At 40.9% G+C, this 26,289-nt stretch overlaps 1 protein-coding gene across 4 annotated transcripts in view; it reads left to right on the top strand.

The window, feature by feature from the left end:
* The first annotated feature begins 348 nt into the window (after window positions 1-348).
* Window positions 349-26,289, top strand: part of LSM14A (LSM14A mRNA processing body assembly factor) — a 43,659-nt gene continuing 17,718 nt past the window's right edge. For all 4 annotated transcript variants that reach the window (XM_080908421.1, XM_080908422.1, XM_080908423.1 and 1 more), the window contains exons 1-4: window positions 349-605; window positions 16,678-16,841; window positions 20,561-20,690; window positions 25,319-25,441. In XM_080908421.1, coding sequence (XP_080764547.1) covers window positions 485-605; window positions 16,678-16,841; window positions 20,561-20,690; window positions 25,319-25,441 — 538 coding nt within the window. In that variant the 5' untranslated portion in view covers window positions 349-484. The remainder of the gene's footprint in view (window positions 606-16,677; window positions 16,842-20,560; window positions 20,691-25,318; window positions 25,442-26,289) is intronic.

Raw genomic sequence — 26,289 nt, forward strand, 5'->3', positions numbered from 1 at the left:
ACCACGGTCATGAGCTAGGAGGCGACCGCTCACAAAGGCTCTGGGCTCGTAACAAAGTACAACCCGCCTAGAAATGGCGGAGGCCTCAGCATCACCAGGCCGGATGAGGCCTCGTCCACTGTCCACGCGACGTCTAGGTGCCGAGAAAAACTTCCGTCTCTCCAAAACTCTTGCGGGGCGCAAGCCAGAGAGAGCTTCGGGCAGCGGCGGAAAGAGCCAGGAACCGTCCGCGAGCTCACCGAGTCTCGCGAGAGGACGCGGCCTCGCCCTCCCGGCATGCCCTGCGCCGCCGCCGCTGCCGCCGCCGCCGCCGCCGCGCCGCGGTTTGAGGGCGGGAGGCTGGGGGAGGGTAAGCGGAGCCGGCGCGGCCGCCATGTTGGTTCTGAGGAGACTGCTGTGAGGCGCCGACGGAGCGAGCGAGCGGGCGGGCGGGCGTAGCGCGGGATCTGCCTGAGTGCGAGCGGCGGGCGACGGCGGCGGCGCCATGAGCGGGGGCACCCCTTACATCGGCAGCAAGATCAGCCTCATCTCCAAAGCGGAGATCCGCTACGAGGGCATCCTCTACACCATCGACACCGAGAACTCCACTGTAGCCCTCGCCAAAGGTACGGCGGGGCGGGCCTCGGGGTTGGGGGGCGCGGGCCGGGCGCCCCGCCGCCCTCGCGCTCTTCTCCCTCAGCAGTTCTCCCGGGAGGCCGCTCCCTCGGTCTCGGTCCCGGCCCCCGAGCGACCATGGCCGGGCCGCGGCCTCCCGGGGCTCCCCGGGCTTCTTCCTTCCCCCGAAGCTCCGCGCCTTCCATCCAGGGAACGAGTGCGCGGCGCCCGGGGCGGGGATGATCCCAAAGTCCCGGGAAACAGCCAGAGAACACACCCAGGTTCGTGTCTTCCAAGACCGAAATTCGGTCGTTCCGTCTTCTGAAGCGCCGAACAAAGCCGGAGGAGTCGAAGAATCTTGACGCCTACCTAGAGTTGAATGCGGATGTGTTCATTCCCCGGGCACCCATTTTCTCAGCGTTCTTCGTCTGGGTTGGTGGCGACGGTTCTCGAGTGAACTCCTAAGGAGTGTGCTCCAAACTTTGGGTTTGCGCCGCACACTTGTGATCTCGAAAAGGCCATTTGGTACCGTCGGGCCGATCGCATCCCGTTTGTCTCCTCTGTGATTGTTACCTGTTAAGCCGGGATTCTTATGCAACCAAAGGTGCACTAAAATGCTGGCTTGCTGTTCCCACGGGCCTCTTTTTTGGAACCCTAGTAGAAAGGAAAGTTCAAGTTTTGATGATCCGGGACTCTTGCACAGTTCAGATCAGTACTATCGGGGCGCCGACCGACTCCGCTGTACTTTGGTTCCACGGGGAGAGGGAGACTACCCCGTAGTCTGCACCGTCAATACAGACAGTTTGTGGGTTTTGTTTCCGTTCACGCCTGCTAGACCCTGTGCCAAGAAGACAGAAAGAAAATAAAACGTGAGCTTCTGATCTTAGAGGAAGTCTTGTAACAGTTTTTGATACCAGGGAGGGCTATTTTCCCACCACGCCTAGTGGAATTGTTAAGAATTGCGTACTCTAGGAAAAAGAGGTTCCAGGGATAGCAAGATTAAATCTAAAAGCGTATTAAATAGCTGAATAAAGAGTCTCTTTACATTACCCAAAAAGTTTTAATGACCCTTCTTTTTTTTTTTTTTTTTTTTTCCTAAGGGGGGGGCGGGGGGGAATGCTCCTTTAACAGTTTCAGTTTTGGGCCAAATCTACTTGGGTAAGAAAACTTTTTAGGTTGTTGAATTCTACCTAATGGGGGCTAGGGGTGTGGCCTTGATTGACAGCTCTTCCCTAGCAAGTGGGAGATCTGGGTCGTCCCTCCCACAAAAACAAAGCTTAAAAAGGTACGCTATAAGAGAGTAGGGGTGATGTTTTCCACGGTTGCTTTATGATGATACTTATATAACTTTTAACAATTTAGTTTTTTTTTTTTTAAATCCTTGAATCAAATATTGAAAAAGCCAAGGAGTCTGCTTTTTAAAGAGCAGTATGATGCCTGGTGCTGTAACACTCCCTTGTAGTCCCAGATATGCTAAAGGCTTCTTGAACTAGGGACCAGCAGGGCTGCACAAGCAATACAGCTAGGTCATCTCAGTGGAGAGAGTGCTTGCTTACATGCATAAAACCCTGGTTGGCTCCCCAGTGAGAAAAACCGGGTGTGGACGGTGCATGCCTGTGATTCCGCCAGGGAGGTGGAGGCAGGAGGTCAAGCATTCAAGATCTGCTTGGTACACATGAAACCCTCTCAAAAAAGACAAAAACTGAGAAGGCAAGGACCCCATAACTTTCTCTTTGCCTCATTGAGTGTTGTGACGAACTGCCTGTTAAAGAACCTGCTTTCAGTCTGTGTGGATGTTCACTGTACGCAAAGGTGTATGATTCCCCTTAGTAATTATAAGGCCTTGACTAATAGTTGGGCTTGGTGGCACAGGTGCTGACATATAGAAGTTAGTGACAGGTGGATCTGAGTTCCAGGCAAGCCTCACCAATTTAGGGAGCTCGACTTCAGAGGGAGACACAACTTAGTTTTGCTTGCCTTTTTTATTTTATTTTTTTCTGTCCTTACAGATGGAGATTTTGATTTATGGTGTTAGCTTTAATGACTTCATTAAAGGGTGGATAAATCGCTCTCTAAGGTTCTTGGTGCTCTCACCAGGTGTTCTACACACTGGTTGAGAACAGCATTTCGTCGAAGTGTTTCGTAGAGGCTTGGGGGTTATTATTTGCATGGTCTCATGTAACTTGGGCTGGCTTCACACTGGATAGGTTATCAAGGATGACTTTGAAGTGTTGATCTGCCAGCTTCCACTTTGAATTCCCAGTCCTCTAGCCACTACCACCTGTGTGCTAGCATTATAAGACATGAGCCGGCTTAGTAACTTTTTAAAAATATTTATTTCTATGTGTGTGGTCTGTGTAGTGCTAAGTGCATGTGAGTATAGGCTCTGGCAGAAGCCACAGGTGTTGGGGACACACACACACACACACACACACAACCCTATCTAGAGATAAGGCAGTTGTGAACCACCGTCATCGGGTGCTGGGATTCTAACTCTGGTCCTCTAGTGGAAGAGTACTATATACTCTTTAACAGCTGAGATTTCTTTTTTTTGAGGTAGAGGTCTCACTGTGTGCCCTACTCAGTCAGGCCTTGAGTATGAAATTAGACTGCTTCCATCTCCACGATTACAGACTTGGGCCATCACAGTTCATTTTTAAGACTTTGTATATATAAAATACTTCTTAACTTTAAACCTTAAAAAAATTTACAACCCAAAGTTTTTAAACATTTTTTATTAGAGTAAAATTTTGGGCATCTTATTAGTTCGTAATAAATTATGATCATTTAATTATATTTATAGCATTGTCATTTAGTCCATGTATCAATGTATAACTTTGTCCAGTGATGTCCAGTACTTAACACTTCATTTTGCAAAATTGGAAGTTAAGGACTAGAGGGATGAGTAAAGCCTGTAATGTGTCTGCCACCAAGCCTGTCCTCTTGAGTTCAGTTCTTAAGATCCTTATGGTGGAAAGAGAATCAACTTCAGCAAATTGTCCTCTGACCTCCACAGATGCACACAAAATAACTTAATCTTTATTTTATGTGTTTTGCTTGCATGTTTGTCTGTGCACCACGTGTGTCTCGTGCCCATGGAGGCCTGGAAAGAGCATCAGATCCTCTGGGACTAGAGTTAAAAGTGGTAGTGAGTGCTGAAAGAACAACTACTGCTCTGAACCCTGAGCCATTTCCCCAGCCCCAGAATAATTTTTTTTAAATTATCAAAGAGCTGGAGAAATGGTTCAGCTCTTATGAGCACAACAGTTTGAACTTTGTGTATATAGGATTATATATATATATATATATATAAAGCTTTCAACTCCCACAGGAGGTTTGGCTATTTGACAGTTAACACTTAGCTTGTTTACAATTTGGGGCTATTGAGAACAGTGCTTTTAAGAAAATTAATGTTTGAATGCAGTGATGTGTTGAAATCATTTGAGGGGGCACATACTTAGAATTTGAGTTGCAGGAACATAGGGAGTGTATGTCTTTACTAAGTAATGCAAAGTAATTTTCTCTAGTAGATGCTTATGAGTGTTTATTTTCAACAACAAGAATTCTAGTTGTTCCGTGTGTCTCACCAGCAATAGTACTGAATACCATATATTTTAATTCTTGCCAGTTTGATGGGTAGGAGGTTCAGTGTGGGGTTTTTTGTTTTGTTTTGTTACTAATTGGGTGTGTGTGGAGAAAAGTGTGTTCACTTGTGTGCAGGTGCCCACAGAGGGCAGAGGTGTGGATACTTCTGGAGCAGGATTTACAGGTGGTTCTGAGCCATCTAATGTGGGTGCTGAGAGTCAGATGAGCTCTTAACTACTTCAGCCTCTTGAATGGGATTTTAGTTCCTATTTCTCTGTCAGCTAATGAGTTTTGGAGGTATTTCTATGTTTAAGCCATTTGATGTTCATCTTTCCTTAAGTGTCTTTAAATTTTTTTACTTATTTTTCTACATCATTTTCTGGAGTTTTGAGTTCTAATAACTCATCCTTCGGATGTATTTATTGTGTCTTTTCCTGCGTAGTTTTTTAGTGTAAACAGATCTTTATTTTAATTTAGGCATGTTTATTAGGCTTTTTTTTAGGGCTGAGTGGGTGGTTTTTCTTTTTCTTTTTTTTAAGATTTATTTATTATATATATTTATTATATTTATATATATATGACACTGTAGCTGTCTTCAGACACACCAGAAGAGGCCATCAGATCTCATTTTTCTTTATCCTAGTTAATAACATACTTTTCTTCAATACTATGGAAATACTTTTTATCTTTTTAGAATGCATTTTATTTTGCTTTTTCACATTTAGGTCTATAATACATCTAAAACTGGTTTTGTATATGGCATAAAATATTAGATCTTTAACCTAAATAAAGGATTCACTTGACTTTTATGGTTTGTATTAGAATTTAGGTCTTTTACATGGCTATCACATAATTTACATATGCCTAAAACTATAATTCTTTTGATACTTTGGCTAATTAATATTTATTTGTATGGTATAGAATTAGGGTGGCCATACCTGTAACTTTGCCTGATAGTCATCATTTATGCTTCTTTTAATGCCATTATTAAAAGCATTGCTCTTTTAATGTTCCAGTTTGGGCAATAAATTGTATGGGTGCACAATATATGAAAGCCTGATGGGGCAGGACTGGCAATGGTTGCTTTCCCTCGGATTCTGCCAGAGATTTTATAAATTAACTCCCTTCTAGAAGTTGAAGCCCAGATAAGCTTCATGGCCTTTGACCCTAAGTAAATGTCAGGAAGTCTTACAGTACAATCTCATATGACATTGACAGCTGCCTTTTAAGTGTGTTTGGAGATAATCTGGGTCATGGTGTTTTCAGCAGCTGCTTTTAGCAGCTCCTCCAGTTTGTAGTCCTGTGCTATTCTTTTACAATTAAAATGTCTGAGACTAGAGAAATGGTTCAGAGAGTAGGAGCACTTACTGTTCTCCCAGAGGCCCTGGGTTCCCATCTCAGCACTCACGTGGTAGTTAACAGCCATGTGTAACTCCAGTCTCTGGGGAGCTGAGTCTGTCTTCTGGCCCCCAAGGGACTGGTTATATGATACACATAACATATATACATGCAGGCAAAGCATACGTACACATTTTTTAAATTAAAATATCTCCTCAATGGGAGTATTGGTTAATTTCCATGAGTGGGTATGTAAAAGAAGCTTTATAACAAAATAGACATTATTAGGAAGGTAAACTTTTACTCTGTGATTTACATTTTCATTTAGAAGAATGAGATTTGGATGTTGAAGAAAATTATAAGGCTGGAGAGATGGCTCAGTGGTTAAGAGTAGTTTAGTGGCTGCTCTTCCAGAGGTCCTGAGTTCAAATCTCAGCAACCACATGGTGGCTCACAACCATCTGTAATGGGATCCGATGCCCTCTTCTGGTGTGTCTGAAGACAGCTACAGTGTACTCATACGTTAAATAACTTTTTTTAAAAAAAGAAAACTATAAAGTAAAGGATAGGTACAAATAATGTGTGGAATGGTTCTGCTATGTTTGCAGTTCACATATGGATGAATACATTTAATAAATCTGATATGCTAAAATTAGAGAAATTTGTACATAAATGGAAAAATTTTGTATGTTTAGTGAGCTGTCCTGGGGAATCATTCAGGTTGCCATTGTAAAGGGAAAAAATGGAAAAAGAATGGCAAGTCAGTAGCTTTTAAATGAATTGCCCTTAAACTTCAGAAAATTTGTATCAGATACAAAAGTGGTAAACTGTTGACAGAGTCTTTCAACATCTTCTGAGTCTTATCAACTGGCTTAGCTTATCCTGATTGTTCCTTGGCCCCATAGTCATAAACCACTGTCCCTGTGGATGAGCAGGAGAGCATCGGAAGTTCCTGTGAGGTACTTTACTGACCTTTTGAGATGGGGTCTTTTTACATAGGCTAGCCTCAAGTTCACGAGATCTACTTGCCTCTGCCTCGTTGGTGCTGAGATGCACTACCATGCTTGGCATCAACTTGCATGATGGGAAAATTTAAATCTAACCACTCACAAAATGGCTACCTCAAACAACAAAGATCTCAAAAGCAGATTTCTTTTGTTTGCCCTATATAGTGAAGTTGCCTGAACAAAGGCTTCAAACACTTTTTTTGTTGCTGCTGTAAAAGCTACAGAAATATGGGGTGTATCTAAGAGTCTAAACTCAGGTGCTGTTTTTCTTGCAAGATAGATAAGAAGAGCCATGACTTTCTGTGTAATACTGAAAAAACAGCATACACTAGAAGAAAATAATAGAGGAGAAAAATGAGAGCAAAGAAACCTTATTGACTCAGTAACAGCAAGAGCTGTATTTAACTCAGCACTGCAGTAATAACAGCAGTTAAGTACAGGTAGTTTAGCTTGAATTTAATTCTCCAGGAACACTTTGCCCTTATTTTCTTTCACAATGCTATAAAGTAATACTTTGGCTATTTTAAAACATGATTATATTAACATATTTTGTGTAAAGTGTGAGTTGGTCAGGCTTATTCTAGTTTTATGTGTTTCTGGAAGAGCATGTGACCCAACAGGTTGATTGTCATACAGAATACTCCTTGACCAAAAACAAGGGTTTTAGCATCTTTTATCTTTTCCATGGGGGTGTAATGCCCACCTTTTACTCACTCTGATAATTACGTGAAGTGTTGCATAAAAGCCAATCAGCTACTTAAGGGAAGAGCAAAGCATTTTTAAGTGCTTAGTATCTAAAACCCCAACTTTATCATTTGTTTGGCTCTTTACTACAGTGTCTTGATCTGGCAGCCTTTCCGTGCCCCTCGTTCTCACTCCTCACTTCGCTGTCTATCCTGTTTACGTTCCAGGATCAGTCATTACAGTCAGAATGGCATCCTCCTTATTCCACACCCCCACACTTCCCCCGTACTCTTGTACATACGAGCTTGCAGAAGTCATAGCTCTCGTTATATAACCGTCTTGGATTCATACACCTCAGCAGTCTGAGCCTCTTCACAGGAGTCGAGCTGCATTTCCATCTCTACTCTTATCTGTGAGGCCCCTTTGTTTCTCTTTTTTCAGACCTTCAACATTTGTACCCCATTTTTATTTTCAGTCTGTCAACTTGTTTTCTTTTTAACTCAGCAAAGAATAACAGGCAACATGCAACAGAGAACAGTAATGTGCTGTAAGTTTCAAAATACTGGAAACAAGGATTTTGGCAGTTTGACAATAAGGAAAAGTGAAAAGGTAGCTAAATTTAACCTAACATAAACGTTGCACCATTAGGATCCATGTAACAAAACAGTACATGGTACTTAAACAGTAGAGTCAGTGAGGAGGGTCTGTGCTTAAAAGGCACTGGCTGGATGACCTGAATCGAATACGTATAACCTGAGACCCATGTGAATGAAGAACCAGCTGCTGCAGGGAGGTCCTCTGACTTCATGCAGTGTGTAGCACATGTGTATACACACATAACATGCCTGCTGGTCAGTAAGAACAAACCATACCTCCACCCTTCTACCCAAGCACTTTGATCCTTTTAGCTCTCCCTGTTGTTTTCTTCTCTAGTTGCACCTCTAGTTTTCTTGGTTGTATCATTGGGGAATTAAAATACAGTGGCAAACACCATTAATCCCAGCACTGGGGAGGATGAGGCAGGCAGATTTCTGTGAGTTCAAGGCCAGCCTGGTCTATACACCAAGTTCCAGAACTACATAGAGACCCCATCTTAAAAAAAAGAAAGGAAATGAGTCAAGAAAAAAATGTAGACTGCTGAGGAAGGACATCAAATTGAACTTTTTTTAAAAACTTTTACTTCCTGTTAATTCCTATTTTTTAAAAATGCACAAAATGAACTCTTTTAAATTCATAAATCCAGGGCCAGAGAGATGGCTCAGTGGTTAAGAGCACTGACGGCTCTTCCAGAGGTCCTGAGTTCAATTCCCAGCAACCACATGGTGGCTCACAACCATCTGTAATGGGATCTGATGCCCTCTTCTGGTGTGTCTGAAGAAAGTGATACTGTGCTCACATATATAAATAAATAAATCTCTTTGTTTAAAAAAAAGTCCATAAATCCACAAAAGAACAAGTAGATTTGGAGTAGAGTGTCAGTAGTAACAAAATATTGGAGGACAAACAGCAAGTAAATGAGTTTAAAGAACAAGTTCTTAGTGGAATTGAACCTTTACACTGAGTAGAAGTCACCTGATCTGTATCCCTAAATGGGCTCCCAAAAGGCTCAGAATTAGCATTGGCAGAAACAGAGGAAACTAGAATATTGTAAAGTAATTGAGGATGTCAATAGAGCTAAAAAGTAAAGGGTTAGCCCAGTTTGTTCAGACAGTGCTCAGACCATCAAGTTCTTCCTTCGTTTATGTAACTGGTCACTTTCTTCTCTAGAGACTATAAAATAAAAAATAAAGCTGGTTCCAGAGAAACCATTTGAGAGCAGATGGAATGTAGTGAAGATAGACAACACTGGATGCTGAGAAAACCATGCTCAGTGTGTTCCTCTCCTAAGTTAGGCTTTGGGTTAATAGGAATTAATGGGTGTGTCTTTTTTGGTTTTTTTCGAAGAGTCTCGTTATAAAACCCTGGCTGTCTGGGGACTCTGCAGACCAGGCTGGTTTTGAACCTGCCTTAATCAGCGTCTTCCTGAGTGCTGGGATTATAGGTATTAACCACCATACCCAGCTACAATTGAGTGCTATTCAGCAGCTATAATTTTTCTCTTCTTTTTTGACAATTATTGTATATAGTTTCCGTGCTATAAAATTTACCCACTTCAAGTATACAACACAGTAAGAGTTGTGCTGCTGTCACCTCTTTTCTTTTTAAGAAGGGTTTATTGGCTTACAGTCCAGGAAGAGGTGATGGGCACATGTCTCCATGGTGGCAGGAGTGTCCAGCTGAGACTCCTCCCACCTTGGTAGAATAGGAAGCAGAACTGGAATCTGGTTTTGCAAAGGTTCCATCAACCTGAAGTTTCTTTGTACCTGGGTAGTCATACTTACTCTTCTTGAACTCAACCACTACCTAGGAGCAACAGTTCCTTTGCTTTTAATATGTAAATTACACTGATGGATTTTGTAATTCAGAACTGTATTTTAGAAAGCTATGATTCAAATAATTACACTGGAGTACCCAGCTTGTTGCCAAATTTACCTACATATGTGTATGTGCATCAGGTGTGTCTTGTTGCTAAAGTCAGAATGTATCGGGTCCTCTGGAATTAAAGACGGTCATGAGTCACCATGTGCTTGGAACCCAGCAACAAATACCCTTAACCACTGAGCTATCTCTCCAGCCCTATCTAATGGACTCTTAACATGGAGTTATTGAGTGGATTTCATGGGCTCTTTGGTCCCCTGAAGTTATAAATGAATCTTGTCTTGTGTATAACATTCAGGGAGAGAGTTCATAGGTTTTTGTAGCTTTCTGAGACACGGAAGAGTAAAGCCTATCTTCTCTATGCCTAAGATTTTGTTTAGCAGAAATATTTTCAAAAAAGATGGGAGAGAAATTTTTTGTGGACCCTTGAGGTTTGTCTGCCTATATCTTATCACTATTTCTACATATGTAGTAGCTTGTCTCTTTGTTCCCCTTCCTCCCCCCAGTGCTGGGAATAGGATTTAGGGCCTCACACAAGTTAGGCAAGCATTGAATCACTAAGCTATCTTTCTAAGTGCCCCCTCTTCCCATATACTTTTAATCATTGTTCTGTTGTTTTTCTGGCATTTACTTTTTCAAATAAGTTTGTACCATTCTGTTTTTCATTTCTGTGTAGAGAACATCTTATTAGGTGAGCTCGGTAGTCCTCCCTGTCTCTCTCTCCAGCACTAGAGAAGCAGAGCCAGTGGTGGATACTGTCTCAAAACAACAATATCAAAAACATATTTGGTGAGCTTTCTGGCAACTGCCTGTTTGAGCTGTTAGGACTTTCTTTCAGCAGTGTATCTTGTGCTACATCTCCATGTTGATCCAAGGAAATTAGTCTTTCTTTAGACCAGGAAAATGTTTGCTTCTTTCTTGGTTGTTGATTTTTATTGTAGATCTCTGCTTTACAAATACTTAGTTTTAAATTTTCCTCTGGGTAGTTCTGACTGGCTGGGTACTTGCTACATAATTCAGTCTGTCCTCAAACTCAGAAAAATCTGCCTTGTCTCTGCTGAGTGCTGGGATTAAAGGAAAGGTGTGTGAGTACAGCTTTGTAAGTACTTGGAGCTAGGAGATAGCATACTGAAGCTTTTTAAGAGAGTTGGCCTTCTGTGTTGAGTAAACAATGAGTGTAATAAAACAGCACCTAAAAACTTCCCCTTCTCCTTACAGGTCACATGTTGGTGAAACCTTTATTTCAAAGAAGATGATTTAGAGGTCTCAGTCTATGGTCTGCTTGCCCCTTTGCTTGAGGCCTCTGAGAGTACAAATTTCTCAGCACCAGGATTCTGTGGCAGACAGGAAGCAAATAAAGAAGGAGCAGGGAACGAAATAGGTTTTCCCAGGGCATGTTCTTAGGGGTCGCTCCTCTAACAAGATCCTACTTGCTTTTCAGATTTCCCAGCAGTGGTATCATACTGTGACTCCATGGTGGGATTGTTTATGAGGGATTATCACTGTTTGTATCAGATCCCTTAAGATCCAGTCACTTCCCCAAAATTCATCTAGCAGCCACTACATTTCATATTCAAGCCATAATCTATTAGATGTCCTTTGATTGACTGCATCTCTGCAGTAGCCATCCTATCTAAAACCCTGTCACCTCTTAACCTGGCCTACTGTACTCCCTGTTCTGTATGCTAAGGAAAACCTCAAGTCACATCACTCTGGGAAACAAGTCTTACTGTGATTTTTTTTTTTTTTTTTTTTTTTTTTTTTTTTTTGACTCTTTTGTTCATTATGTGGCTTATCCCCCTCCCTTTTCATTTCATAACATGTGTATCTCTGCCCCAGGGAGTTCACCCCTTTACCCCAGAGTCATCTTGGAATCTCAATTCAAATGTTACACAGTCAGAGCTGCTCTTTGATCTTCATGTGATTTCCTTTAGTAATTTTTCTCATTTTTGTCATTCTTTATGAGAGGAATAGCCACTTCCAGTACAGTCTTTGTGTAAAGTAGTTAAAACTGGGGAAGGAAAGGCTCAAAACCCTTCTAGTTAGTGCTAGCTGTTAAGTTTCTTTCTGTTAAGTTGTTGTAAATCCATAGCTTTCCTGGGTTTCCCTCTGATATATTTTCAAGCTCTGATAATTTTAATTTGTCTTCACACATAATTGGAGTCTTGAGCTGTACAAGGCTGAGTTCCATCTTATCATTGTTCTTGGCTTCCCTGTCCACATCTGCTTCATTTGTCATTTGAATGGCAAGTTAACGTTTTTCCTGGTTTGCTATAGGAAGCCTTAAAAAGTATTCAGCAATAATGAATTGTTGGGGTTTAATTTAGGAAGTTTATACTGATTGCATTTTGTAAAATCTGATAGTCTGAAGAGGGGAAACTGCTGGTGAGATCAGTCTCCCTGTTTTAAGAGGTTGGAGAAGAGGAAATGCAGACTTAACCCTAGCTTTGTGCTTATCAAGGCTTTGTCTTTCTGTTTCCCTCCGAGACCTCAGTGTCTGTACATGGCATAGCAGCTGTTTGTTGATCCCGTGAAAGATACTCTTTCTGAAAAGTTTTGCCTGATTGGCAAACATATGGTTCAAATTTTGATTTGTGTGTATTTAGAAGATAGTAGAATGACAATGGGGGTTGCTTTTTGAGGATGGTCTCACTGTACAACCCCCACTGACCTCAAATTTCGAATCTTGCCTCAGCTTCCAGAGTGCTTGGGTAACCATCACACCCAACGTGAGGACAATATTAGGGAAAATTTTACTCACATATACTCACATCAGTTTCCTTTGGCTATCCTGTGCTATTTAGAAATGTTTTGAGGGGGGCTGGAACGATGACTCAGCGGTGAAGAGCACTGACTGCTCCCCCAGAGGTCCTGAGTTCAATTCCCAGCAACCACATGGTGGCTCATGACCATCTGTAATGGAATCCAATTTCTCTTCTGGTGTGTCTGGAGACAACTACAGTGTACTCATATAAATAAGTAAATTAAAAAAAGAAATGTTTTGAGGTCTCTTAAGTGGCAGATCCTTGTTAAAATTTTACCTTGTAACAAACAGACCCAGGAGCCTTATTATTATATCACAGTGTAAACCTCAAGTGTTTTGGGTTTTAACATTTCTGTGTTGTTACTCTAGAACTTTTTATCTGTAACAGATCAGCTCAGCTCAGTTATCTGTCCGGCTACATTCTCTCCCACCCCCACCTCCTCCACAAACCTTCAGTATGTCTTCCCTTTATAAGCAAGGAAAGAAGTTTGGGATTTCATATTTGTTGGTTTGTTTGTTTCTGTAATTCACCATGGATTCGCCTGAATACAGGTTAAAGGGAGGCCTAATTGAGCTCTCTGGTTTTATAGAAGGGCCTTTGATTTACCCACTGTTCTTCTGAACAAGCTAACGGCAGCTGTGAGACCTGAGATATTATTCATTGTGATGGTGGTGAAGACAGATTCTGCTTTCTGGTCTTCATCCTTTCATACAGAAAAGGTTGAAATGGGAACTAGAGAGATAGCAGTGGTTAAAAACAAGTACAGCTTCTGCAGAGGACCTAAGTTTGGTGTCTGCATTTCCTATCAGGTAGTTAACAACCACCTGTAACTTCACCTCCAAGGCATCTGATGCCCTTGGCTCTCCTCCATGGGCTCGTGTACTCATGTGCACATGCTTATGCACAACACAGACAAATACACATCATTTAAAATAAAGCAAATCTTAGTTTTGAAGGTCAAAGTCTAAACGTGGTTAACTTTTAGTACTCTGGGGGGAGGACACGCACCATGCTTCCTGCCTACCTGCATATCATTTGGCCATGAACAGATGAGCTGACGAGTGCGGCTCAGCTAAAGCCTCTGTGTCCTAGCCTCCATCTACCTATTTGGGTCTGCTAGTGAGATTTTCTCTAGAGAAAGTGAGCACTCTACCCTTGTCCTTTCAGTTTAGACTAAGCCTGTATCCAGATCATTGTCAATTTTGAAACTAGGTCTCCTTCACTGTATCTAAAGCTGCTCCCCTGAACATAGATTAAAAGAATATGGACTGTACCACCATGCCTGATTGTTGGGGTATTTGGTCTGGTTTGGTTTTTTTGTTGTTTTTGTTTTAAGTCTTCTGAGACAGGGTCTCATAATCCTGGCCAAATTGGAGTTTATGGGCAGTCCTTCTGCCCCAACCTCCCAACTGCTAAGATTATAGACAAGAGCTGGTGCTTCTTTTAGTGATTTTTGTTTTTGTTTTTGGGGGGGGGGGGTTGTTTTTTTTTTTTTTTGTTTTTTGTTTTTTGTTTGTTTTTTTTTTTGTTTTTTTTTGTTTTTTTTTTTTTTTTGTTTTTTTTTTGGTTTTGGAGTGTGTATGAGACTTTTATTTCTTTACACTATAGGGAAGAGCATTCTGCAGACCTAATAATGATACTGTAGTCTTTCTTGAAACATCTTCATATGTATTAGGAATTCTTAGAGTAAGGAAACAACATTATTAAACTGAAATAGCATTTGTTCGTGATCTAACTGTGAATCACCTTGATGAAAAATTAACTGTAGATCCATCTCTGGCCTCCATGCACCCATGCCATGAACAGTATGTGATCTTTCAAGCTTTCTTATTTGGAACATCACATAGATGCTGACATTTTCAGTAGTTTCTTAAGATAGTAATCATAAAACTAGTATAAGAGACTCGGGAGTGGCTTCAAATGCAGATTATGAACACTGTTCTTGGAGAGTAATTCAGTGATGTTCTTCATTTATATCCAGCTTAGTCTATTGCATGTAAAACACAGGTTAACTTTGATTAATTCCATCTTCAGTGTTAAATACTGAGAGTTAATTGAGCACAGCTATTTTAGGTGACAGGCATTTTAATCTTGCCTGTGGAAGCTCAGCTTCTGTAAGGCTTACTGTTCACCAAGGGAAATGTTACCTTCATTGGTTTCTCCTTGCCCCAAAACTTAAGCTTTGGGTTTTGTATATTAGGAAATTGATAGTTGTCACACCTTCCCAACCAAGAACCATGGTGTAAGTTAGCAGAACTTCATTTTGCTGAATGAAAACACTAAAAATAAATAGCAATTTAAAAAAATAACTTTTTTTTCATTTTTATTAGATATTCTCTGTATTTACATTTCAAATGTTATCCCCTTCCCCTCCAACTCCCATCACCCCCCACACACACACACTTGCTTCCATGAAGGTGCTCCCTCTCCCAACTACTCTCTCCCACCTCAGCGCCTTGGCATTCCCCTATACTGGGAAAACGAGTCTTCACTGGACCAAAGGCCTCTCCTCTCATTGACGCCAGACAGTGCTATCCTCTGCTGCATATGCAGCTGGAGCCATGGGTCTCTCCATGTGTACTCATTGGTTGGTGGTTTAGTCCCTGGGAGCTCTGGAGGGTTTGGTTGGTTGATAATGTTGTTCTTCCCATGTCAGCTCCTTCAGTCCTTTCTCTAGCTCCTTCATTGGGGGTCCCCGTGTTGAGTCCAATGGTTAGTTGCAAGCATCCTCCTCTCCTGCCAGTAAGCACTTCTTGGCATCATAGTGTGTGGGTTTGGTGGCTGCATATGGGATGGATCCCCAGGTGAGGCAGTCTCTGGATAATCTTTTCTTCAATCTCTGCTCCTCTGTTTGTCCCTGTATTTTCTCTGGTGAGTGTTTTGTTCTCCCTTCTAAGAAGGACTGAGGCATCTACATTCTGGCCTTCCTTCTTTTTGAGCTTTATAAGGTCTGTGGATGGTTTCTTGGGCATTCTGAGCTTTTTGGGCTAGTATCTGCTTATCAGTGAGTGCATACCATGTTTGTTCATTTGTGGGTTACCTCACTCAGAATGATAGCTTCTAGTTCCATCCATTTGCCTGAGAATTTTATGAAGTCATTGTTTTTTAATAGCTGAGTAGTATCCATTGTGTAAATGTACCACAATTTCTGTATCCATTCCTCTGTTGAAAGACATTTGGGTTCTTTCCAGCTTCTGGCTGTTATAAATAAGGCTGCTATGAATATGGTGGAGCATGTGTCCTTGTTATATGTTGGAACGTCTTTTGGGTATATACCCGGGAGTGGTTATAGCTGGGTCCTCAGGTAGTACTATGTTCAATTTTCTAGGGAACCAAAGTGGTTGTACCAGCTTGCGATCTCACCAACAGTGAAGGAGTGTTTCTCTTTCTCCACAGCCTTCTGACTGGTGTGAGGTGGAATCTCAGGGTTGTTTTGATTTGCATTTTCCTGATGACTAGGGATGTTGAACATTTTTTAGGTGCTTCTTACCCATTCGGTATTCCTCAGTTGAGAAATCTTCATATAGCTCTGTACCCCATTTTTAATAGGATTATTTGAGTCTCTAGAGTTTAACTTCTTGAGTTCTTTGTATATATTGGATACCTGCCCTCTATCAGATGTAGGATTGGTAAAGATCTTTTCCCATTCTGTTGGTTGCCGTTTTGTCCTATTGACAGTGTCCTTTGACTTATAGAAGAAGCTTTGCAATTTTATGAGATCCCATTTGTCGATTCTTGATCTTAGAGTATAAACCATTGGTGTTCTGTTCAGGAAAATTTTCCCTGTGCCTATATATATGTTCTAAGCTCTTCCCCACTTTTTCTTCTATTAGTTTCAGTGTTCCTGATTTTATATGACGGTCTTTGATCCACTTGGATTTGAGCTTTGTACAAGAAGATAAAGGATCGATTTGCATTCTTCTGCATGCTGACTGCCAGTTGAAGCAGCACCATTTGTTGTAGATGCTGTCAAAAAAGGACATTTTCATACCTTACCACAAACAGCCACCAAAAATAGAAATAAAATTGTGAGAACACAGACTCATGACACTAGGCTTTTAAGTGGAATATATTCTGCTTTGAGCAAAATGTGTTCTATTTACTCTTTTAAAAATGTTTGATTGTATGGTAATAAATACTTTCTTCTGGTGCTTGAGAACTGATGCTTGCTATTTGTAACAATTCTCAGGCAAACATACATCTCATGTCTTCTATTTTCTTACCAGTTCGATCCTTCGGTACAGAAGACAGACCAACAGACCGTCCAATACCACCTCGAGATGAAGTCTTTGAATATATTATATTCCGGGGGAGTGATATTAAAGACCTCACTGTTTGTGAGCCGCCCAAACCACAATGTTCTTTGCCTCAGGACCCAGCTATTGTTCAGGTAACTGAAGCAAATTGCCTTTCAGAGGTACAGTTACATCATTAGATTTGGCTCTTGCCTTTCCTGAACCTTCATGTAACTTACTAATTAGAAGTTACTTGAATACATAAGATTACTTGAATAATGTTCTATAGGTTTCTTCAGGGATCTTAAGTTGAAACTGATAAATAGCTGAAGAATTTAAATACATTCTATAATATTTTCTAGTTTCAACACTGCTGTGTTGTTACTATGACTAACATTTATTGGAAGTTCACTGCATAAGACTTTAATACAAAGCACAGATAGTACAGTTAAAAGTTGGTCCTCCTGGCAGCTTGATATTCAATCCTCTTTTTCTTTTTTAAGTGAGGAAATTGAAGAGGGACCACAATTTCAATGGATTGAGGTAGTAAGACTCCAGAATCAGGACCTCTACACTATGGGGATAATGGTTCATATTACAAACCAGGGTACAAATAGCTACTCTGGGATAAAATAATTAGGTTAAATGGAGGAGGTACTAAATTATAGTATGCATTATACAGTATGCAATGGTATATAATAAAATATCACAAGCATAGAAGGGTTTTAGCATAAATTCTTTAAAGTGGCAGGTTACAAATTAGCCGAAGTATTATCTTTTTAACTTTTTATTCTTTATGAAAGTCACATCACGAACCCCAATTTTATTCATTCCCTTCATATTCTCCTTCTGCCCTTGTAATATCCCCTCCTCAAAGAAAATAAGATAGAATAAAAAAAAAATAATAACCTTCTTGTCATGGGAGCTGTAATGTGTCACACAGTACTCCCTTTTGTCAACACATTTTTACTTTGCAATGAGTCCTTGGTGTGTTTTAAGGCCTCTGGCTTCTGCTTCACTAACTATATTGGATCCTCACTGGGGCTCTTTTTGGATATCCTGTTGCTGCCCTGTGTCATGGAAATCCTCTGCTTTGGATCTGCAGGACTGGCCTTTTCACACACTCTTGCAATTCATAGATGGAGTAGATTTGGGATGGGGCTACTCAGAACCCTGGATCTGGACCTGGTTAGTCACCCCACCAGCTCTTCCTTACCCATACCACCAGGGCAGGCTTTCCAAAACTGCCCATCTAGGCCACCCGATGCTGTAGCCAACAAAGGACAGGGCCAGCTCTCTTGGTCTCATACCCCAGGGCTAGCTCACCCATACCTACACTACCAGGGGCAGCTCTACTGTGCTGCCCCAGGCAAGCTGCAAGGCCTGCTCTTTCCAGTGTTGCAGCCAGTGAAGGGCAGGGTCAGCTGTCCTGCTTGCTCACCTGTCTTGATGTAGTGAGAGGCTGGGTGGGCATCTCTCCTTTGCCCAAGCCACATCATGGCAAACTAGCTATCCAAAGTATTCTTAGAATTGAATGTTTGCATCTTTTATTAAAAACAAATGTACCCCTGGGCAAAGGTGCCCATACCTCTGCAGCTCCAGCACTTCAGAGGTGACAGTAGTGTGCACAGCAGGAGGTTGGGGCTCCCTCCCCCCACCTCCCATATTAACTTCTAGGCTATACAGATTTTACCTAGAAGCTAAAATAAGCAAAAGTGAGGAGAGAAAGCAGGAGGTGAGGATTATAGTCTTCTCGGGTTTTCTCTTGCATACATCTTACAGATTACTTTTAAAATATATATATCTTTCCTAAGTTTTTTTTTTGTTGTTTATTTATTTATTTTATAAGTACACTTCTATGTTATAAGTACACTGTAGCTGCCTTCAGCTACACCAGAAGAGGGCATCAGATCCCACTAGAGATGGTTGTGAGCCACCATGTGGTTGCTGGGAATTGAACTCAGGACCTTTGGAAGAGCAGTCGGTGCTCTTAACTGCTGAGCCATCTCTTTATCCCAGTTTTTTCTCTATTAAAGGAAAATATCTACTTAGTCCATCTAAGTGAAATGAGGCAAAGAGCATAGCTCAGTAGAGTGCTTGCCCAGCATAAACAAGGTCCTGGGTCTAGTCTCTAGTACCAGGGTTAGAAAAAAAAATGAGATATTTATTAAAGTAAAATTTTTAATCAAAGCACCTTGATAATACATTTTTTCTGAATATAAAAAAAAGCTTTTTGATAAGAAATTTGAACTCTCATCCTTGCAAATCAGATCTTTGTCTTTTAATTTTTATTTTGAGGCAACAAAGTGTAAAGTAACCTTAACAAAACATGAGTCTTTTAAGCTGAGAAAGAAGAGACAGTGCTGTGCTTGAGGCAGCTCCCCTCGCCAGCCCCTGCTGTTACTTTATTTAGTGTCAGTTACACACGTGTGCAGTTACCAGTTACTTTGAGTAATGAGCTTTGTGGGAGCAGAAAAGCACAGGTGAACATAAATCAGAATGGTGTTGAGGGACTTGTTTGAACCATAAGTCTTCACTGTGTAACCATGCGTATTGAGTCCCTGGGATATGCCCTTATTAGCAAAGAATGAAAGGCAAGGTCTGAACTAGCAAGATAGCTAGGTAAGCTGAAGGTGCGAGGGGCCAAGCCTGAGACCTGAGTTCTAGCCCTAGGACAAACAAGGTAGAAGACGACTGCCTTCTTCTACAAGTTATCCTCCATTCCTCACATCAAAGCACCTTTCACACACAACAATAAACTTTTTTAAAACTTAAGATCTTTCATAGGTTAACTTACATCCCTATAGTCTTCAACAGAATTTGTATTTGTATTGTAGAATGTTTTATAAGATTATCAATTGTGCATATATACTTTTTTTTAAATTTAGTAAGTTGATCATTTCATTAACCTGAAGAATACAGTAAAGGAAGGAAAGGTTTTTATCTTGGCTTATAATTTCAGAACCTTTAGCTCACTTTCTTAGGTCTGTTGTTTGAGGTCTGGGTGTCGGTACACTCTCATGGCAACAGGAATATATGGCTAAGTGTGCTCTCCTTGTAATGGCCATGAAGGAGGGAAAGCATGTCCATGGTAGAGGGTATTCAACCTTCATTCTCTTGTTCCATCTGGATTTGAAGCCTATTGGTGGCACCCACAGCGGTCTTCCCTTAATCATTCAGCTCTGGAGAAGGCTTTCACAGAACATGCTTTACTGATCGTCTAAGTACATCTTAGTACAAGCAAGTTGACTAGGTAAACCATCATATTTCAGCTTATTATAAAATGTTCCTTGACTTAATCTAGGGATCTTAAACCATAAACAATATTATGTAGGATGTTTGTTTCTGCATCCTTTTCTGTGAATTCAGCAATGGGCCATGGGTAATTGAAAACAAAAAGGGTCTGGAAAATGGTCCGCTGGGTAAAGGAACTTGGAACCAAGTCTGATGACCGGAGTTCAATCCTCAGAACCCTCATAGTGGAAGAAGAGAACTGCCTTTGGCAAGTTGTCCTCTGACCTATACGTGAATGCATAAACAGTACACACTAAACAGTGAATGGATGTGAAATGATTAAAGGAATCTACAAATGAGAGTCTTGGGGCTGGAGCGATGGCTCAGGGATTAAGAACACTGCTAGTTCTTCCAGAGGTCCTGAGTTCAAGTCCCAGCAGCATCCACGTGGTGGCTCACAAGTAGATAAATATTGAAGTAAGGTTGTTAACTGTTATTAGGAATGTACTGTAAGTCACTATAATCACCTTCTTGTGTAACAGTTAAACTCAGCATGTTTTTTAAAAGCTTTAAAAAAATACCTCATCTTTGTTATATCCATGTAGTTTTGAACTTAGCATAATCTGTGGTTTTCTTTCAGTCTTCACTAGGTTCGTCATCATCTTCATTCCAGTCGGTGGGTTCCTATGGACCTTTTGGCAGGATGCCGGCATACAGTCAGTTCAGTCCAAGTACATTAGTTGGGCAGCAGTTTGGTGCTGTTGGTGTTGGTATGTGGTAATATCTTTTTCTTTTCTTTTCTTTTCTTTTTTTTTTTTTTTTTTTTTGGTCTCAGTTTCTTAACTACAAAAGTATAAAAAACTTGCCAAAACTTTTGAAAGTGTTTTGGGGTTTTTGTTTTGTTTTGTTTTGTTTTGTTTTTTAAGATTATAAGCACTTATGTTGTAATGTTGTGAACTGGGCATCATGTCTATAATCCTAGCACTTGGGAAGTGGAGGCAGGAGAATTAGAAGTTCAAGGTCATCATCAGAAACAGCAAGTTTGATGTTTCTAAAATATAAAATATATGGGACCTTGCCTCGAAAACATGCATTGTAGTAAATGTGTTAAAAACACATTTAAGGAACTGGAGAGATGGTTTAGCAGGTAAGACTACATACTGCTCTTACACAAGACTCAAGTTTGATACCCAGCACCCATTTGTAACTGGGTCAGGCAACTCAGTGCTATCTTCAGGCCTCCTCGGATTCTTGCACATATGTGTACACATCCTCTCAGGCACATACATCTAAACATTTAGTAGCTAAAGGAGCAAACAAATAAGCATTTAATCTTCCTAACCCACCAAGCATGTTAATGCAGAGTAACACATTAGTCCAGTTAGTGCAGAGTCTCATGAATACAGATGGCATTTGCAGGCACGATAGGGATGTCTTATTAGCCTGGCTGCACACCACATGGTAAAATGGGACTGTCTGCTCCTCCAGTCACATGGCTGACCAAGAGCTTTGGCTTATTGCATATGACCAGCTAACCTAGGAAATAACTTAAAGAGTAATTTCTACTAAATCACCATGCTTTCCAGTTACTATAAAGTAGACTAATTGTAGTCAACTGTCTTAAATTTGGAGCTATTTAGAGTATTACTATTCCTTCATCATGGTGTTATTTGCCATTGATTTCACTGTATTACATTATTTAATTTCTTTCTATAATGAGTGCATCTAAAAATAGTGGAGAAGATCAGCGGTTCAACACAAATAAGACTTTGGAACTCACTATAACAAACACAGATGTCCAGGGCTGGAGAGTTAACTTAGCCATTAAGAACTGTGAGTCAGCAGTGAGTTCAGATCTCTGTTACTTACATAAAAGCCAGGCACAGCAGCTGAGAAGGTAGAGGCCGGGGCAGAGATGGATGTTGGAGCTTGTGCCGGCTGGTCTAGATGATTGTGACTTCAGTTCAAAGAAGGTGAGGAGCAACTAAGATACCCAGTGTTAACCTCTGGTTTACACACATGCTTGCATACATATGTACAAGTGCCTCACACACATGCATACATATTTTTAAAAAGTACAAACCAAGCATAGTGACACACACATTTCATTCCAGCAGGCAGATTTCTGAGTTCAGTCAAGCCTGGTCTGATTCAGTCAAGACCCAATTCTAGGACATGCCAGGGCTACACAAAGAAACCGTTTCCCCCACTCCCCTACCCACTACCACCACCACCCCAAAAATGCCGAGGTCCCATAAACATGTAAAAAGTGTGTTTTACCCTTGCACCAATTAAAAGGAAAGTAGTACAAAGCAAGACTCTTCGATGCAGCACGGCGCCCGCACCGCGTTAACTGGGCGGGCTGGTGTGTACTTGAGTGCCCAGCACTGAGGCAGAGGAAGAGGACCTAAGCATTGATTTGATTTTTTTAATGTATTTACTTAAATTTACGTGTCCCTCTCTCTGCCTGCTTGAATGCATTTCTATATGTACATGTGTACAGGAGCCTATGCCATCATGAGAAGCATCACATGCCCTGGGACTGGATGCTAAGAACCAAACCCAGGGCCTCTGCATGAGCAATAATGTTCTTCACTCCTAAGCCATCTCTAACACTGAGGCAGAGGATCTAGACGTGAAAGGTTTGTAGATAACTGCCTCCAAAAATAGATAGATTACACTCAGGTACCCTTTCTTTGATATCAGTTTGTTTACCCCAGTTGATAAGTTCTACAGGAATAATTTAACATATTTGTTTGCTGGTATGCTGAAGTGAAGTTCAGTACCCTTACAGGCAGAATGGCAGAATATTGACCAAATAGACAGACATTGTATTTTAGTTTAATCAACCAGCCATTTGATGGTTCTCTTAAATCTCCAGTGTTAAATAATATTTTAAATAGTTACTCTATTTGGAAAAGGTGGGGGTGTTCAGAAAGAATCAAATCCTCCTAGAATTGGAGTTATAGGCAGTTATGAGCCACCTGACATGAGGGCTGGGAGCTTCTACGGGAGAAATATGTATTCTTAACTGCTGGGCCATCTCTCCAGTCCCTTGTATAGATTAATTTTTAATTAGCAAGAATAGAAAAAGGCACCAAGACACTAAAAGAATAGTCATACACACTAGTAACAAAGCTATTAAAGGTCACAGCTGCTGTCAGTTAGAATTCTGTAACAGTCCTAAATAATGGCTGGACATGGTGGTGCATACCTTTAATCCTAGAAGGGAGAGACAGGCAAGTATCTGAGATTGAGTCTAACCTAGTCTACATAGTGAGTTACAGGTCAGCCTGAAACTGCCCACATTCTCCAAAGGACATTTGACAATGAAGCTCAGGAATCCGTTTTGGCTTTTAAAAGTAGGGCTGTATTGGTATGTGGTGGATAGAGTCCAGGGTGTTGGGATAGCTTCTAATAACAAAGCATTGTCTGACCCAGAATGCAGTGAATGCTGAAGTTGAGGTCCTCCTGCTCTACAGAGAGCCACAGAACTGCTGAGAGATTAAAACTCTACATAAACAGCTAATTTGTACTTATGGCTTGAGAGTCAAAACATGTCAGATGACGCACTCTCCTGAGTTGATTCACAGATTCAAGATTCAAGTCAAAATTCATCAGTCTTTTTTAAATGGAAGTTTGAAGTCTATACCATCCAATTTCAAGAATTACAAAGAATATTAAGAGCTGTGAATTATTGGCATAAAGATAGCCAAATGTGGATAATAAAAAAAATAGACAAAGAAGATCTACCCAAATACTGGGTTTCCCCCCCCCCCCCCCATAAAGGTATATCTCAGTGGAAAGAAAATCACCATTTTAACAGATAGGGCTATAATAGCTGGGTACCTCCATAGAGAACACAAACCTTAATTGACCTTTCTTAAGCCATGGATGAGAAGTGATTCGGAGGCTCATACCTTTTACCCCAGTACCTGGAAAGCTGGTGCAGGAAGACTTTGACCTTGAGGCTAGCCTGGCCTACATAGCACATAATGATTATTGCTTGAGGCGAGTTACAGACCTGAATCAGTAGTAGAATTGAGTCAAGGAGCTGGAGTGGGGGCATGGTGAGATTACAAGGCACGGTTTGCTGCCATTGAATCGGCAGTCCAGCAGACAGCAGCAAGGTGCTCAGAGCAGCGCACACTGATCACTTTGCTTAGCAACATGAGTAGGGTCTTTAAAAATGCTTACTGCTTTCCCAGGGTTATGCGGTGGTATTCGGTCTCTTCCAGAGCTGACCAGAACAAGACACCTGACTAGAATATGCCTGGGTGTGTGAGAATGCTACATTCTGATGGGCCATTTTAGGGAGGTTGATGAGTAGAGTTTATCAAATTAGGAGGGTTCTGGAGAGTATCAAAGCATCTCAAACAGCATGGCTAAAGTGGTTAGAAGTAGTTGAAAAACTGGAGTAGACCATTCTGGAAATAAGTAGATCACATTGCAAGAGCAAAGTGTAAACGCATTATGGTTTACACAGGTTCAAATACACACAGTGATGTAGGAGGGGCCAGGGAACTGGGGCTTTATAATCGGAGGTAGTAGTTTATAAAGGAAGTCCCAAACACTATATTGGGTAATTATATTTGTATTTTGTAAGAGCTTATTTTACCTAGTGTCATAGAGTAGTATACAAATGAGACATGAGATACAGGTTGTTCACATATAGGAACAACTTCCTAGATTGTATATTAAGAGAATGCTGTATAGAAAAGCTCAACCACCCATTATATAGCACAAACTCAGAAGATTGGTGGAACAAGTATGCCTGAGAACTATGTTCTTTTCCTCATTCTGTTATTTGTGATTCCCACTCCGTGTGTCCCCTTTGGACAGAATGCAGCAGCACAGTTCCTTCTGTGGTGGAGTGGAGGCATTAGATGTTGCCTGCTGACCTACGTGGTGGAAAGCTCTAGCAGAAGGGGCTGAGGGTTCACCTGTTGGTGCAGTGATTGAAATTCATATGTGTCTAAAGCATTGTTTCTGCTATTCACCATTTGATTGTGTCCTTACTTTTGCAAGTTCCTAAGTGCTGCATGTCTTCCAAAAGCTGTTTGCTTGGAGGCTATAGGACTACCTTTTTTTTTTTCACCTACACTGCTATAGATTTCTCAGATTGTTTTGTATAATTTTAAGGATTATTAATGTTTTAAGACTTATTTATTCATTATGTAGTGTTCTGCCTGCATGTATGTATGCCTGCAGGCCAGAAGAGGGCACCAGATCTCATTATAGATGAGCTGGGAATTAAACTCAGGACCTCTAGAAGAACAGCCAGTGCTCTTACCCACGGATCTATCTCTCTAGTTCAGGATTATTAACTTTTATAAAGTGCAGAGTGGGTACCAAAACAATCAGGAAAATGCTGATCTTTTAAAAATCTTTTTTCAAGCTGGGAGCTCCTTGACATCCTTTGGAACAGAAGCATCAAGTAGCGGTACCTTATCCCAGAGCAATGCAGTTGGTTCAGCCTTCACACAAGACACAAGATCTGTAAAACCACAGCTAGCCCAAGGTAAGCTACTCTGCCTGTTAAGTCCTTGCCAAATGTCTATGGTAGTTTTTGCCTTGCTCTGCAGGTTTATAAACATCATATACCATTGGTGTTTGCCTCCTTATAAATTTGTGAGACAGGGATTTCACTGCTTATCTTAGGCTAGCTCAGTATGTTCAGTATATTCCTGCCTCAGCCTTCTGAGTGGTGAGATTACAGGTGTGTGCCAACATACCTAGCTGGTTCAGGATTTCATTTTTCCTAGTTACTAGATTACACTAAATGTTTTTGCTGAATAGTTTCTACTTTTTTTTTAAATTTTTATACATTGAAATTGAAATAATATGCATTGTTTAACATTTGTTTACAAAGTTTATCAGATTAGTCCCAGATTTGCCACTGAAGATTGAAATATACTAGGTTAATTTGATAATTTGATAACCCATCCAAAGAAATAAACTGTTGATATTTTTAATCTTACCCAACACCCCTCAGGATGTAAAACCATCTGTCTCTGTAATCACCACAAAAGAACCATCTTGTAGTACAGGTCACGATTGAGGTCTGGACTGGTAGATGCCCTAGGCATTTTAACAATTTAATAAACTTAAAGGATCCTGTTTTCATTTTGAAAAAAAATCTCCTAATCTATAATCAAACAGCCCTGTTCATGCTGTGTCCACTGCTGCCACCAGTGTGGTAAGGCCATTGTTCTATGTTCAGTATTGCAGTGTGGATTCACTTCATAAAGGTGGAACAATCGCAGGGCAGAGCTGACAAATACCACAATCAGGCCAGTGCTAATAGATAGCCCTGTATGTTATGTTATTGTACGTTAAAGTCATTGTAGCCAGTGTTGTCCATGCAGC

The sequence above is a fragment of the Micromys minutus genome, assembly GCF_963924665.1.
Source record: "Micromys minutus genome assembly, chromosome: 32".
NCBI lineage: Eukaryota > Metazoa > Chordata > Mammalia > Rodentia > Muridae > Micromys > Micromys minutus.